Source organism: Argentina silus (assembly GCF_951799395.1).
Source record: "Argentina silus genome assembly, chromosome: 2".
NCBI lineage: Eukaryota > Metazoa > Chordata > Actinopteri > Argentiniformes > Argentinidae > Argentina > Argentina silus.
The window spans coordinates 21503507-21516929 of NC_139656.1; the positions used below are offsets into that span (position 1 = coordinate 21503507).

Sequence of the window (13423 nt, forward strand, 5' to 3'; positions counted from 1 at the left end):
TTGCCCACTCTTTATTCAGAGCCTATATTTTAGTTTGGAGCGGCAAAAGAAAATCAAACAAAGACCTCCCAAAAAACTGCACAATGGGAATGAGGCGAGCTACAAAATTGAACAACAGATATTGTCCCAGTTCTGAGAATTTGAGGCCTCTGAATGTAGACAGGTTCAGGGAGTGTTGTCATTATAGTAAGTCCCATGAAGAGGTAATGGTGATGGGTTTTTGGGCCAAATGCTCCCCATTTCCTCCTCGTCTTAGTCACTAGGCTGGATATCTTGAATGATGTTAGTGCGTCATCACACCTAATTATGGATTTTGAAAAGGTTTGGTAGCATTTGGGGCCTGTTGTTCAATCTCGAGAACAAGAATAATGAATAACCAACTAAGATTTTCTGACAGTGAGTGCTTCGATGTAATGTGAAAATGGGTCCAATGTTTACCACTCTAAGCTTCTTATTCAGTATTTTTTTCTTTCGCTGCACTACTGGCTATCAACCTACCCACACATACACACATACACACTTACACAAGACTCCCAGGCTCCTCACTGGCATTTGGGATGAGTGACAGACCAACCCATCGGTACAGTAATTGGTATTCAGAGGGGCAGCTGGGATGCACGCCTCACAGACAGAGGGGAATTTAGTGAGTCAATACACTGCTTCATTAGAGCTGTGAGTCACCACGCCATGCTTCATTTGTTTGGATTTGTCCAGTACTCTATCAGGAGAAACGCCTTCCATGCAACCTGGCTAACCTGACACTAACCTTTGATTGGTGGTCAACTGGTCCCCTGCTCATTATTTTCCCAGAAAGACATTTACTGTAGTACAAAGATTAAGAGGTTGAGTCTATATGCCCATGTCCAGGACTGTGTCCTGCTTTGTTGTTCAGAATGGTAGTCTATTCGGGTGTCTCTGGACACTTCCCTTTCTCTCCAAGAGGCTTCAGCCCTAGGATAATATTTTGTCTGGAACAACAAATGTATTGAATGCATTCCATGAGCTCCTGAGTTGCCCTGGCTGTGCCTGCTAGATTCACCCGCTCTTTATCACTATGCTCACAGGCTGATACCAAACACATCCTACTGACAGACAGGACAGAAATGTAATGCAGAGGGACCTTGCTTGGTATTCCTCTAGTGGACATATCCCTCTGATTATATTTAACACACTGCAATCTGTCATGGTCTAGATCTTTCTGTATTTGTCTTGACTATGTTACCTACTGGACTGTTAGTGCTAGCAGACAGATGGCTTATTATCATATTTGTGCTGGCATTTTTGGGGGGGATTGCTGGATTTGGTCATACACTATGCTAAATGAATATCATTATCAACATTAATATGAACAAAGTAAACATGTTTTAAGACACAACATGTAGCATGTTAAACATGTTACAGAATCATTGTGTTCAACCTGTGTTAATATAGCCTGTATAGATAGACTGTAGAGAGATGGCCTCTGACTGGTGAAAGGCCTGATAGTGGATAGGATTTGCATACATGCTGATTTTCAACGGAGGGTCAACGAAAGTAGCCTTCAGTAGTATACATTTTCATCTCACATGATGACTCTATCCTCATATCCTTTTCATAAATGCTGCCAAGATTTTTTTCCAATGCTTTAAAGTTAACAAAGTGGATGGTTTCATTTTGATGGACGTGTTTTACTGTGGACTACCGTAGGTTGTTTTACTGTGGACTACCGTAGGTTGTTTTACTGTGGACTACCGTAGGTTGTTTTACTGTGGACTACCGTAGGTTGTTTTACTGTAGACTACCGTAGGTTGTTTTACTGTGGACTACCGTAGGTTGTTTTACTGTGGACTACCGTAGGTTGTTTTACTGTGGACTACCGTAGGTTGTTTTACTGTGGACTACCGTAGGTTGTTTTCCCACATTTTGTAGCATCAGGCACCCCAGAGTGGAGTCTTTGTGGTTTATAATGGAAAAGCTATCACATAACTGTAAAAGAAAAAACACATTTCAAAAGCTTTGGCATGGGGCCTTTTGCATGTTAATGAGGAGATATAGCTTTTGCTCTTGTGTTACAGTCACCATGTTTTCCTTCTTGTGTCTTCTGGCTTGAAATTTTATCTTGAATAAGTTACAGTTATTTGAATAAATAACAAATAAGTTGTGACAACTGAAGACAAATAGAGATCTGCAATCTCAAGCAATTCTGTTTGCTCTGTTGTTTTCCTGTTGTTTCACATGCTTCAAATTTACTTTTTGAATTATGAAATGTATACAGTGTGTATGTTCCTGAACTATCATTTGATACCAGGTGACCTGTGTTTACAGTGAAAGTCACAAATTATGTTTTTGTTTAGGGTTTTAAATGCATAGTTACTGTATAGTATGTGTCATAATTGAATACAGGAGGAGAACCTAATCCTCCTATATCCTCTCCTGTATTCTTCCCTGATGAGGAGTGAGATGGTGCCTGTGGGCCTGGTGTGTCCAGTAGCTGTTGTCGGCCAAGAGATGAGGATGACTAGGACCACACCATGTACAGTATGAGAGAATGAAGGGCAAGCAGGCCATTACAAACCTCACTGAGACAGCAAGCAGTTTGTTTGGTTCAACACATGACTAAACACCTGGCACCGAGGTCAGGGTGATAATAGATTGCACCGTTAGTGTTCCACAGAAGGCTACGTGTAGATTTTTAAGCCAGCGTTTTGTGCCGACAGCGTTATTGAGAATTAGGACATGGCTGCTTGCTCCTGTTAACTGCAGAGTGTGCACTTATCATGAACCCTTTATTTCCATTGGAAGTTGAGGAGAAAACACGCTCAGCCCGTCTAGTCTGCAGTCCTTCCCAGGCCATCTCCTATATAGGGGCCATATCATGCAATCGGCATGCAACCGCTCTGCTTCTGTTCCCCTGCCCCCCCTCTGTCACACTCCCCCACTCCCCCCCCCCACTGTTTGAGATGTGGCCTGTGTGTGTAAGTAGAGGGGGGTGGGGTGTATGGGTGGGTGCAGAGAGAGGGGAGACTGAATCTCAATTAGCTCCAGTTTCTCCGCTGAATGCAGCCGTACAAATGGGCCAAAGAGGTTTGGACTACAACAGATACCAGGAGAAAGGACAAGCAGGATTGGGAAATGGAATATTTTGTGGTTTGGCTCAGTGAACATTCAACATACAGTTTTTCATTCATTCTATAAAAATTACTATATATGATCTGGGGAAAAAGGCAGCTATTATAGATTCTATGATTCAATCACTGGATTTTTTCAGTGTCTCTCTACCTAGAAGCATTTGAGAGAATTACAGTGTCCTGAGTCATGCTTCAAACTGTGGCCATTATAATTGCCTATTGAATCAGATTAGAGCTTTAACTTGCAGTATTTTTGTTGTGTCATTGTTGCTTCATTATATTTTGAGGAGAACATTTTTTGTTGAAGACAGCTATGAAATTATTTTGTTTACAAGGTTGCTGTCATCTTCAGTTGTTAGTGTCCCTGTTGGGTCCTGTCAAGGACCATATCACATTGGCATTCTGCTGGCTCTTTTTGGATCCTCTCTGCCATGTCCTTCAGTTGTGATAATTTCTCAAGTCTCAGAGATAACTGAGGTAGTGTCACATAAAGCAGGGTAGGCTTGCTCTCAATCTAACTGTAATTTATAGTACAGCATTGTAGGTTGTATTAGAGCACAACATTGATATCTCTATCAGACCCCTCCATTGCCCCGGTGTCTCCTGATGATTACTATTGATATCAGAGCAGGAATGCATTACGAGATAATTATTATTAAATAGTCTTTTTACATTTTGTCTATACAGTAAATATGGGTAAGAAATCCCACACTATATGACTACATGAGTACACAGGCATCTGTGTTTTAGCCATCCTTATGTTTACTTCAATTTAACTTGCTACTGTATGTCATTCAGAAATGCGTTGTGTACCACCATGCAGGTGTTCTCTAGAGCGGTGTTAAGATGTGACTGGGGCGGCTGGTGAGCAGCTTTTAGACGTTCTGTTCTTCTTTTTTGTCCTGTCTTACTAAGCATTGTTTTCTAGCAGTCAGCCGTTTGGAGTTCCAGATCTGTCTCTTAAGATCCCATGTGCAGTCAGTCTGCCACTGCCATCCGTGCCAGACATGAAGAAGATTGTTGATGGATTCAATGCTCTCTGATGATACAGTGGATAGAAATTAGAATTTAGAAGAATAGTTCTGAATTCGAAGACAGCATCTGGATTTTCAATAGAATTGATGGAATTTCCTGAGAAAGGGAATTTAATTAGAATTTAATTTGTGGAATTGACCCAACCCTGATACACACATTGGAGCTAGAATTTGACAAACAACCACCTTTTTGAGATGACTGTCAAATTGTGGTGCTTTGGAATCATTTGTGAAACATCCTATCAACTGCACTGTGTAGCAGGTGTGGGGATATAACAAAGGTTTGCTCTGATAATGAAATGCATGTTTTTTATTATATTGGCAAATGTTTGCCCAATGTTGTGTTTTCCTTCCATAAGACAGATGAAGGTGGATACATTTGACTGCACTGTGAAGACTCTTAACTCTTGTTTTGTGCTTTGTTACTACCGCGTAGGCAATTGGCAGGCTTTCCAAGTCTAGTACACCATGCTTGGAGGGGGCGGGGATGTCTGTTGGAAAGCCTTTACTTCCAGTAAAAAACACAGGGAAGAAAATAGTCAAAAGTGTGGCAGCGATCCGTAGACCACATCCACCGCAATCCTTGTTATGTTATCTATGTTACCTTGCTTCCTTTTCTGCCATTTCTTAAGATACTTTATTCAGCATTCATTTGATTTCAATATCAATACCCTAGAATTAGTTCTCATCGTTTGAATCAAATATATAGGGTAGCCTTTTCAGTGACAGTATGGTTGTAGTCAGAAGGGCAAGTGTCTCAGTGAATTACTAGACAGTTGCAGCTGCATACATAAAGAGCTAAAATCTGAAAGGACGGTCTTGCAGTTGCTGCCTTGATGTTTTCCCTGGAGAATACACCATCACAACTGTAATTGGATATCTTTCACTGTGTCTCCAGCTGAACCCCATCACCCTGAGCAGGATCACCAAGAAAATATGTGTAAATGTAAGAGTGGAACAGCGATTTGATCTCCCTCTGCCTCTCCGTCACCAAGAGATAACTTTGCAAGGCTAATATGCCATTGAACTGAGCGTACCGTAGGAGGCACAAAAGTGTTAGTTTACTTAGTGCCCCTGGTCATAGAATTTGGTGTTACATTAAACATTAAAGCCTGAGAAATTGTCAAGGTTAGGAATTATTATCCAGAGAAAGAAGAAGCCTGCGCACGGTATACAACTGCCCCCAAGTACTTTTAATACTGCACCAAACAATAGAACGTTTCGACTTCAAACTGTCTTTGTCCTCATAGCGATTATCATAAACAATTATCTGGCTACTAGTGATCCTTAGTAATTCAGCCAACTGGAGGGTAGTAATTCTGAACACTGGGTAGTGATGGGGGTAGTGATTCTAAACACTGGAAATGATTGCAGTAAATTGTGCATCACAATAATGTGTTGTCAGCTCTAATATCAAAAGTCTGGATACCCAACAGATGTTTCATGTCTGCAAAAGAGGGATTTAGTGGTCATACTAGACTATTATAATCCATCTGATAGTTGTGCGAGTACTGAAGTTCCCTCAGCAAGGGAAGTCTTGGCCAGTATTGTATGTGGGTGGTGCTGTCTTCTCTAGCCCTGTGAAGACTTTTGTTTTACACTATTTTGTGTTTATGCCTTCATATTTGAATCACATGGGAAGCCTTTCATATCCCCACTCGACACCGCCCTAGTTTCTGTCAGTGTAATAGTATGTGAGGGGGATTATGGGGTTATTTCCCTCGAGTGAAACAATTGTTGCATCAGTCAGTCAATGAACCGCTTTCTAGACTGCCCTCTTAGCAATGGAATTAAGCTTTGTCAGGATGCCCTCTTGGATTGAAAATATGAATAATGTCTACCTCCTACTTAAAGCTATACATGCAGCGTATATGTGGTACACACACACACACACACACACACACACACACACACACACACACACACTCAGGTATCTTCAGTGGGATTATGTCCATTTGGGTTTGAGGCAGGAACTGCTAGTATAATGCAGATCAATTACATGATAGAATGCATGACAGAACTACCACTACTTATTTTCCCAGATACCTTTTTAATCCTGTACCTGTTCCTTCCTTTAAGATGCTCATTCATGGTTATTCACAATGAGATGTGTTCTGGTTTAGGGGTTTACGGATTAATGTATCTCTTATCAGGATTTATATTTGTTGCTTTCATATTGCTTATATTGTTGCTCCCCCTTTTCCCTCTGTATAGAAGGCTTGATTACACTATATTTAAATCCAAATAAAGCAAACTGAGACCAAAACCCATCAGTCCTGTTAGTGGAGTTTTGTTTTTTCTAATATGCTAATATTACTATGAATTAAAATGCATCAGCAAATATGACAATGTTGGAGCTGTTTTTCTTTATTTTTGTATGGATTCAAACATAGTTTGCTCAGCCGTGAACTAATTGTTTTCCTGAATTCATTCAGTTGGACCCCAAGCAAAGAGATGAGGGCATTCATAGTGCAGTGTGATGTAATAGTGTAAAATATACAGTAACTGTTGTTCTTGCATTTTATGATAAATTGCTATTTTGGCCATGTCTCTCTTGTAAAAGAGATTGTTAATCTCTGTGAGACTAACCTAGTAAAAAAAAAGGTTAAATAAAAAAACAATGCAATGGTACACCATTGTCTTACGACAGCTAGATCATTTTAGCGTGACTGTGTCGCATAAACTAGTGTGGACAGAGTCGCGCAATGGTGGTACACCAGTTCACAGTTTGGAGACGACAACAAATAAAAATGTCTCCTGTGCTCTCACTGTTGTTTCTAGTTGTATTGTATAGTACCTGGACTATGTATCCTCTATCTGTATAGTACCTGGACTATGTATCCTCTATCTGTATAGTACCTGGACTATGTATCTTCTATCTGTATAGTACCTGGACTATGTATCTTCTATCTGTATAGTACCTGGACTATGTATCCTCTATCTGTATAGTACCTGGACTATGTATCTTCTATCTGTATAGTACCTGGACTATGTATCCTCTATCTGTATAGTACCTGGACTATGTATCCTCTATCTGTATAGTACCTGGACTATGTATCCTCTATCTGCCTATTTCTGACATATGTACAGGAATACAGGAATTATTCACCATCTTTAGATTTTTAATAACCTTTATATTAGCTTATAAAAGGTGTCAAGAATGATGATGTTTTTGACACAAAGCATCAAAAGGAATGAGAAAATGTAATGATTCCTTTACAGTGAGGTCCTCTGATGATTCTCCCTTCACTTCAAATAATGTTGGTGCGTTGAAAATAATACATGAGATTTCTCTCTACTTTAATGATCTCGAGCTGAGGTTGCAGTTCCTCTGTCACACTGTCATCCTCTGTCCTTTCTACTACTCTATAAAATATTGTCTCAGCTGTTGTAATTGCAAAATTGTAAAATGCTGGCCCTCTACCTTTGCACATATCATGGTGAAGATAATTTGTGTCCCTACGAACCTTATAAGCCCTCTACCCTGTTTCCAATTAACCTTCTGTACTGGGATTAGACTATTTTGAGGTGAAGAGTTTGCAATGTAGACCAAAGACGTCAGAGTCTATCATCAGTGCACAGTGGTAAACAGACCTACAGTATGGTCAGGCTTAACATTATGGTTGGTGCTGGCTGTGAATCAGTGCTGGCAGAGAGTCGGTTTCATGTGGCTAACAAACCCTTGTCACAAATGGCCTCCAAGAGATGAAACAACATGGCTTAATAATGTGTTAAATTGGACATGATTGTTGGACAATGGGCTGGTTTTATGCAACCTCTTATTGCTTCTTCTCAACCTTCATTAATCTGGCCATTTGGATTTGCTCAATGGCTGCAAAAAGAAAAATGAACAATATGGCAAGAGCAAGGAATATTGAATATGTAAAATAAGTGTGACTTCAATTTCTTTGATATTATGTTGATGTAATTTAACTCTAGATCCTGACCTTATAGGCCTGTATTTGTTGCTGTAAGCATTTTATTTTGGGCAGCAGCACCACCTTTATTTTCGTCATGTCTTTGTGTCTCTCTGTCTGTTTCTGCAGGTTGGAGAGTGGCAATAATGTGAGGGGCAACTAGAACCACACTTAATTAATGGATGTTTTACAAGAAACCAACTTTGCTGTGCTGGCACAAAACCTGGAACCGATCAACAGAGTGGATCAGAATGGTAAAGATGTTATTATGTTGCTTTTTTGCTAAAAACCGGTTACTTGAAAACCATTTGAAATGTTAACTCATGGACAACACCACAATTTAACACCTCAGTTGTATACCTGAAGTATATTGTATTCTAAGAGTGGTATAATCCAGGATATGATGTAATATGTCATAGAATTGTGAAATTCATGTTCAGGAAAAGAGGGAATGTTGCTACATTATTTAAAATGTTCTTGCTGGTTATACGATACTGAGCCCTACTACACATTCTTTTCGCCTCCTCTGCTATTTAGTTTGTCTGTGACCTTATGAGAACTGAAAGGCAAGAAGCTCAGCCATGATATTTAGTGACCTTAACCTTTGCTGCCTCTGAATGGATCAGTAATGTTTAATGCTCTAAAACAGTCCAGTATTAGGAATGTTTACTGCTAGCTTTTATAACTTTTGAAGTACAATAGTCTTTTCCTGACAAATGGCCCTGAGTGTTAAGGGGGGAAAAGGTATTAAAAATGGGAAAAATATATTACCATTGTTATGCCATGCATCAATATCTATTCAGACTGGCAAAATGGTCTAATTATTTCCTTATTTCGACCGAAATGTCCCCATTATTAATTTCTATTTTTTCTTTTATTGTCAATGCATTTTCACCTCAAATGATAGAGCACAAAAACCACAATGATGGCTTTTTAATTTTCCTCAGCAGCATTCACTTTTTCAAAAGTAGCTCTTTTATGCCAGGTCTGTGTACACAATTAGTACTTTGTGCAGCCCATTTGCTGCATTTTCACTCTCTGGGAGAGGAAGAGACAAATTAAGTTAGAAAGAAAAATAATTAAAGAAAGACTATTGTTTCTATTGATGATATGTGGGATTCTGGATTCATGACATGTAATTAACTATTATTCTGTCTGATAATCTGAAATACAAATTTGAGATGGTTGAGATGTCAAATGGTTTTATATTGCACAATTACTTATATAGAAATAACAACTGAATGATTTTCCACCAGTTAAAATGGTAGGCGATATTTGGTAGGCAAATACAGAATGTTAAAATACCCTCCTACATGCTCCATGTTCTGCACTGTATGACCTGACATCTGATATCATCTCTCTGTTCTGCTCTACAGAATCACATAACCAGGAAAGTAATCTGAAGCCATATAATACCACCCCTCCACCCACTGGTAATGACCCAGAAGGAGGCCATGAGTGTCAGAGAACCTCTCTGAGCCCTTCCTCACCACTAAACCCTACAGAGATCCCAGAGCCCAACATCAGCGATGACTCCTCCACCCATGCCATCTCCCTCACCTCCTGTGCCACCAAGGGGGTGAGTCCCTGGTCTCTACCAGAGGACTGTAGTGATAAGGCAGCTTTCACCATGATGGAGTCAGGGAGCGTATCTGCTCTGTCTGGGGACTGCTTAATGCAGCAGAGCCGCACCTGCCTTGGCTGTTTCATAGAGGATGCCACTGAGCCTGAGCCAGGGCTGGGTCTGAGCCGGGAGTACGACAGCTGTCCTGTCTCTGATATGGCCATGCAGTGCATGAGCTCTGGGGATGGGATCCGCTATGGGGACCAGTTGCTCTCTGACCAGCTACTTAGCTACCCGGCACACAAGGTTAGAGCATCAGAAAAGCAGGATGAGGAGAAGTCATCAGAGGATAGCGACTCAGAGGACCCCACCTCAAAGAGTATCTACGAGGGCCTGCTCCTGGACAAGTGCAACGGAGAGGAGGTTCTGCTTGCCAACTCCAGCCAGGACTGGGGCTGCTTTGAGTCATTTATTAGTGAGAGCAAGATAGAGCTGCTCGATCTCTGCTCTAAGAACGAGCTCTCTGTCAATCTCTTCTCAGAGGAGGATGTAGATAACTACATGTTTGACGATGAGGATGAGGATTCCACCCTGGGCAGCGACGTGTGCTCACTTAAGATCCGCTATGAGTCCTTCCAGGACAATGTCAGAGAGAAAACCAATGCCATTCAGGAGGAAACACAGTTTAACTTCTTCCCTAGCGTTGCGACTAAAAAGGAGAGTGAGGCAATCAAGAAGGGGGCTGATGGGTCACAGGAGAAGGTCTGGGTGGCTGGAGAAAAGGTTGACAAAGGCAGCAGCAGCTCTGCTGAAGGGACGCCTAATGTCAGTCCAGAGAGTAGCTACCTATTTGATTTCAACAACTCCACAGAGGACTCTGGTGAGTACAGCGATGACAGCTCCTGCACTGGCTCCTCTGTTGACACGTGCCAGACCAAACGAAAACACCGTTTCCTATCCAGAGAGAACTCCAGCTCATCCAGTCAGCTGAGCTACGGGCTACGGGCCAAGAGGAAGGTTCGATACAGTGAGGACTATCTGTATGACGTGGACTCTATCGAGAGTGAGAGGAACACTGAGAAGCGAGACAAACAGCCAGCCGGTCTGAAAAAAGAGGAGGATGACGACTGGTGTCCAAAGAAGAGAAGAAAATCTGCACGGAGAGACCCTCCAGTGATAATCAAATATATCATCATAAACAGATTTAAAGGGGAGAAGCACATGTTAGTAAAGCTTGGTAAAATCAACACATCAGAGACAACAGTGAGCTTAAGTAAGGATTTAGTTCATAAATACCAGAGACTGGCCCCACTGAAAAACTACTGGCAAAAGAGACGGCAGGAGATGCAGGAGAAGCGCAGGCTGGCTTCTGGTGATAAAAACAAATATCTCAATGGCTGCAGGCGACCCTTCAATTCAAGTTCTCCGAAACGAAAATACAGGATTGCAAATAGAGTCAGGATTCAAAGAATTCACACTGTAGACCATTCTCCAAACCACAGCCATCACAAGCAAGAGACGGGTGCTGAGGATGAGCCTGTCTGTACAGATACAACGTTATTAACAACAACAACGTCTCACTGTGCTGGTAGATTAGACCATGGCGGTGTCACAGGAAAAAGCAGATCACAAGAGAGGGAGCTGAAGAGACTGGGAAATAAGTTTGTGAAAATAAGGAAATTTAAAAGTGAGGCCAGACTGAGGTCCCAAAAAATGAAAGATGCTCAGCAAGAGGATATCAAAACTGAGCGAAACCTACAAGAGTTTGGCGACCTAGCCCTTAATCAGAACCCTGACATTAATTACTCAACTGCGGGCAACACCCAGCTTTCTGATGACATTATCAACCCTGAAAACACCAGTTTTATACCAGCCCCCTGCTCCTCTCCTAGCACAACAACAACACAGTCTGATAATACTGCTCTACCAGTCATCCCTGGAGGTTACCTCCAAACCTTACTAGATGCATCAGATTCATCAAGTAACACAGGAATCTCATATTTCCCCCAGCAACAATCTCGGCACTTTCCCCATGGCATCTCCGAGGAGGAGTGTCAATTCACAAACCTCCAACTGGCCCAGAGCTGCGTTCTCTCTCCTCCATCTGAGTCAGAGCTCCAACAATCCCCCCCAAACTGCTCCAATCAGATGGAGCCAAACGTCCCTCATACATGGCAGTCTGACGCTGAACAGCTGCCGTTTGAACCTGACATTCCACCTGAATCTGCCAATATAGGTGCTAGCTTTTCCAGTACCATGCCTTTACCAATAACAAACAACTTGCCTGTGTCAGAATATAGTCAAGTGAACTTGGACACCAACAGACTGTTGTATGATGAGACTTATTTGTCTGAGGAGCCAACACAGGTAGACTCAGGCTTACAGGGCTGCCAGGTCTCAGCTGAAGAGGGACATGTGCAGTACCATAGAGTAATCTTGAGCACTGAAAATGGCAGACTGGTCAGCTTTGACTCAGTGGGTTCACTATCAGCCACCTCTAGCAATTATAGCTCTCTGAGTCTCAAGTCCTGTGAGAAGGACAATGAAGAGGATGTGAATGATAACTTCTTGGCCCACTGCAGTCCCAAACTGGTGATCCAGCAGAGCACTGATGAAATCACTCCTCTCAGGGAATCCACAGACCTACTGGACATCTCCAACTTCACCCCTGATAAGTTTAGGCACTCATCTTTATCAGAGATGTCGCCACCTGACACTCCAAATTTGTCTCCGCAGGTAATGGGAGAAAGCCTGGGAAAAGCCAGAGATTTTCCAGAGCCAGGAGAATTGACTCTTTCAGCTACACCTGAAATGAAGTGGGAATGTAGTGTCCTGCAACAACAAAAGCATGATGGCAGAGCCATAAACAATCATCAGTTCCAGTTCCATACTTTCAATGATGAGGATGCTACAGGGTTAATTGATAAGAATGTCAGTGCAGATGTTTTTGATGAGCAGGCTAAATCCATTGGAGGCAGTACTAAAGGTCCCAAGTCAAAAAGGAAAACAACCAGCAAACAGAACCTAGTTCAAGTTGAAGGCTCTGCACAAGAACAGAGGGGCATGAAGAAAACCAAGACTCCCAGGGCTGCCAAGACGGAGAAAAACAAAAACAAAAATTCTCGTTCATCCAAAAAGATGAAGGCCCTGCTTGATGCAGAGATTTCTAAAGGCCAGACGAAATTCCCAAATCTGTCAAGGATGGATGCAGAGAGTGGAGGACTTGCCCGACTCTCAGAGGACTGGCCTTTACTGAAGGAGCAAAGCGGGGGCTGGGCAGACGGTAACAACAATAACTCTGTGCATGATGATCAGCAAGAGTTTGAGGAGCCCTCTAACATTCTGTCTAACATAGTCTCTGGGATGGCAGAGGTCCAGAGGTTTATGAAGGTCTCTATTGAGCCGCTGTGGGACACTATGTCTGGAATCTGTCAGCCTCCAGAGACCAACAGCCTTAAGACTAAGACACTTAAAATCCTGGCGGGAACAACGCCTGATAATAGGAAAAAGGGTGGTTATGCTGCATCCCCTGGGGCTGGGCGGGGAAGGAAGGCAACTGGCAGAGGAGCTAAAAACCAAGCCAAGTTAATTCCCCCCAACCCCTTCTTCCCCCCTCTCACTCTTGACTGTAACATGTTCAACAAGACCAACTTGGGTTTACCTGGAATGTGTGGGCCTGCACACAAAAAAATGTACCGTCACAAAACCAGTGCAAAATTCGCCAGGGACGAAAACAATACAGGGAAGCGGGACTCGAACAAGAAAGTAGCGTTGATGTCTTCTTATGAGAAACTGAGGTAA

General features: G+C 42.1%; 1 protein-coding gene across 1 annotated transcript; it reads left to right on the forward strand.

Moving 5' to 3' along the window:
- Positions 1-8236: 8236 nt before the first annotated feature.
- LOC310801451 (neurite extension and migration factor-like) lies at positions 8237-13423 on the forward strand (the record flags this gene model as incomplete). Its single annotated transcript, XM_083665490.1, has 2 exons — positions 8237-8312; positions 9435-13423. 2 exons carry the CDS (start codon positions 8237-8239, stop codon positions 13421-13423), a joined length of 4065 nt encoding a protein of 1354 aa, XP_083521616.1.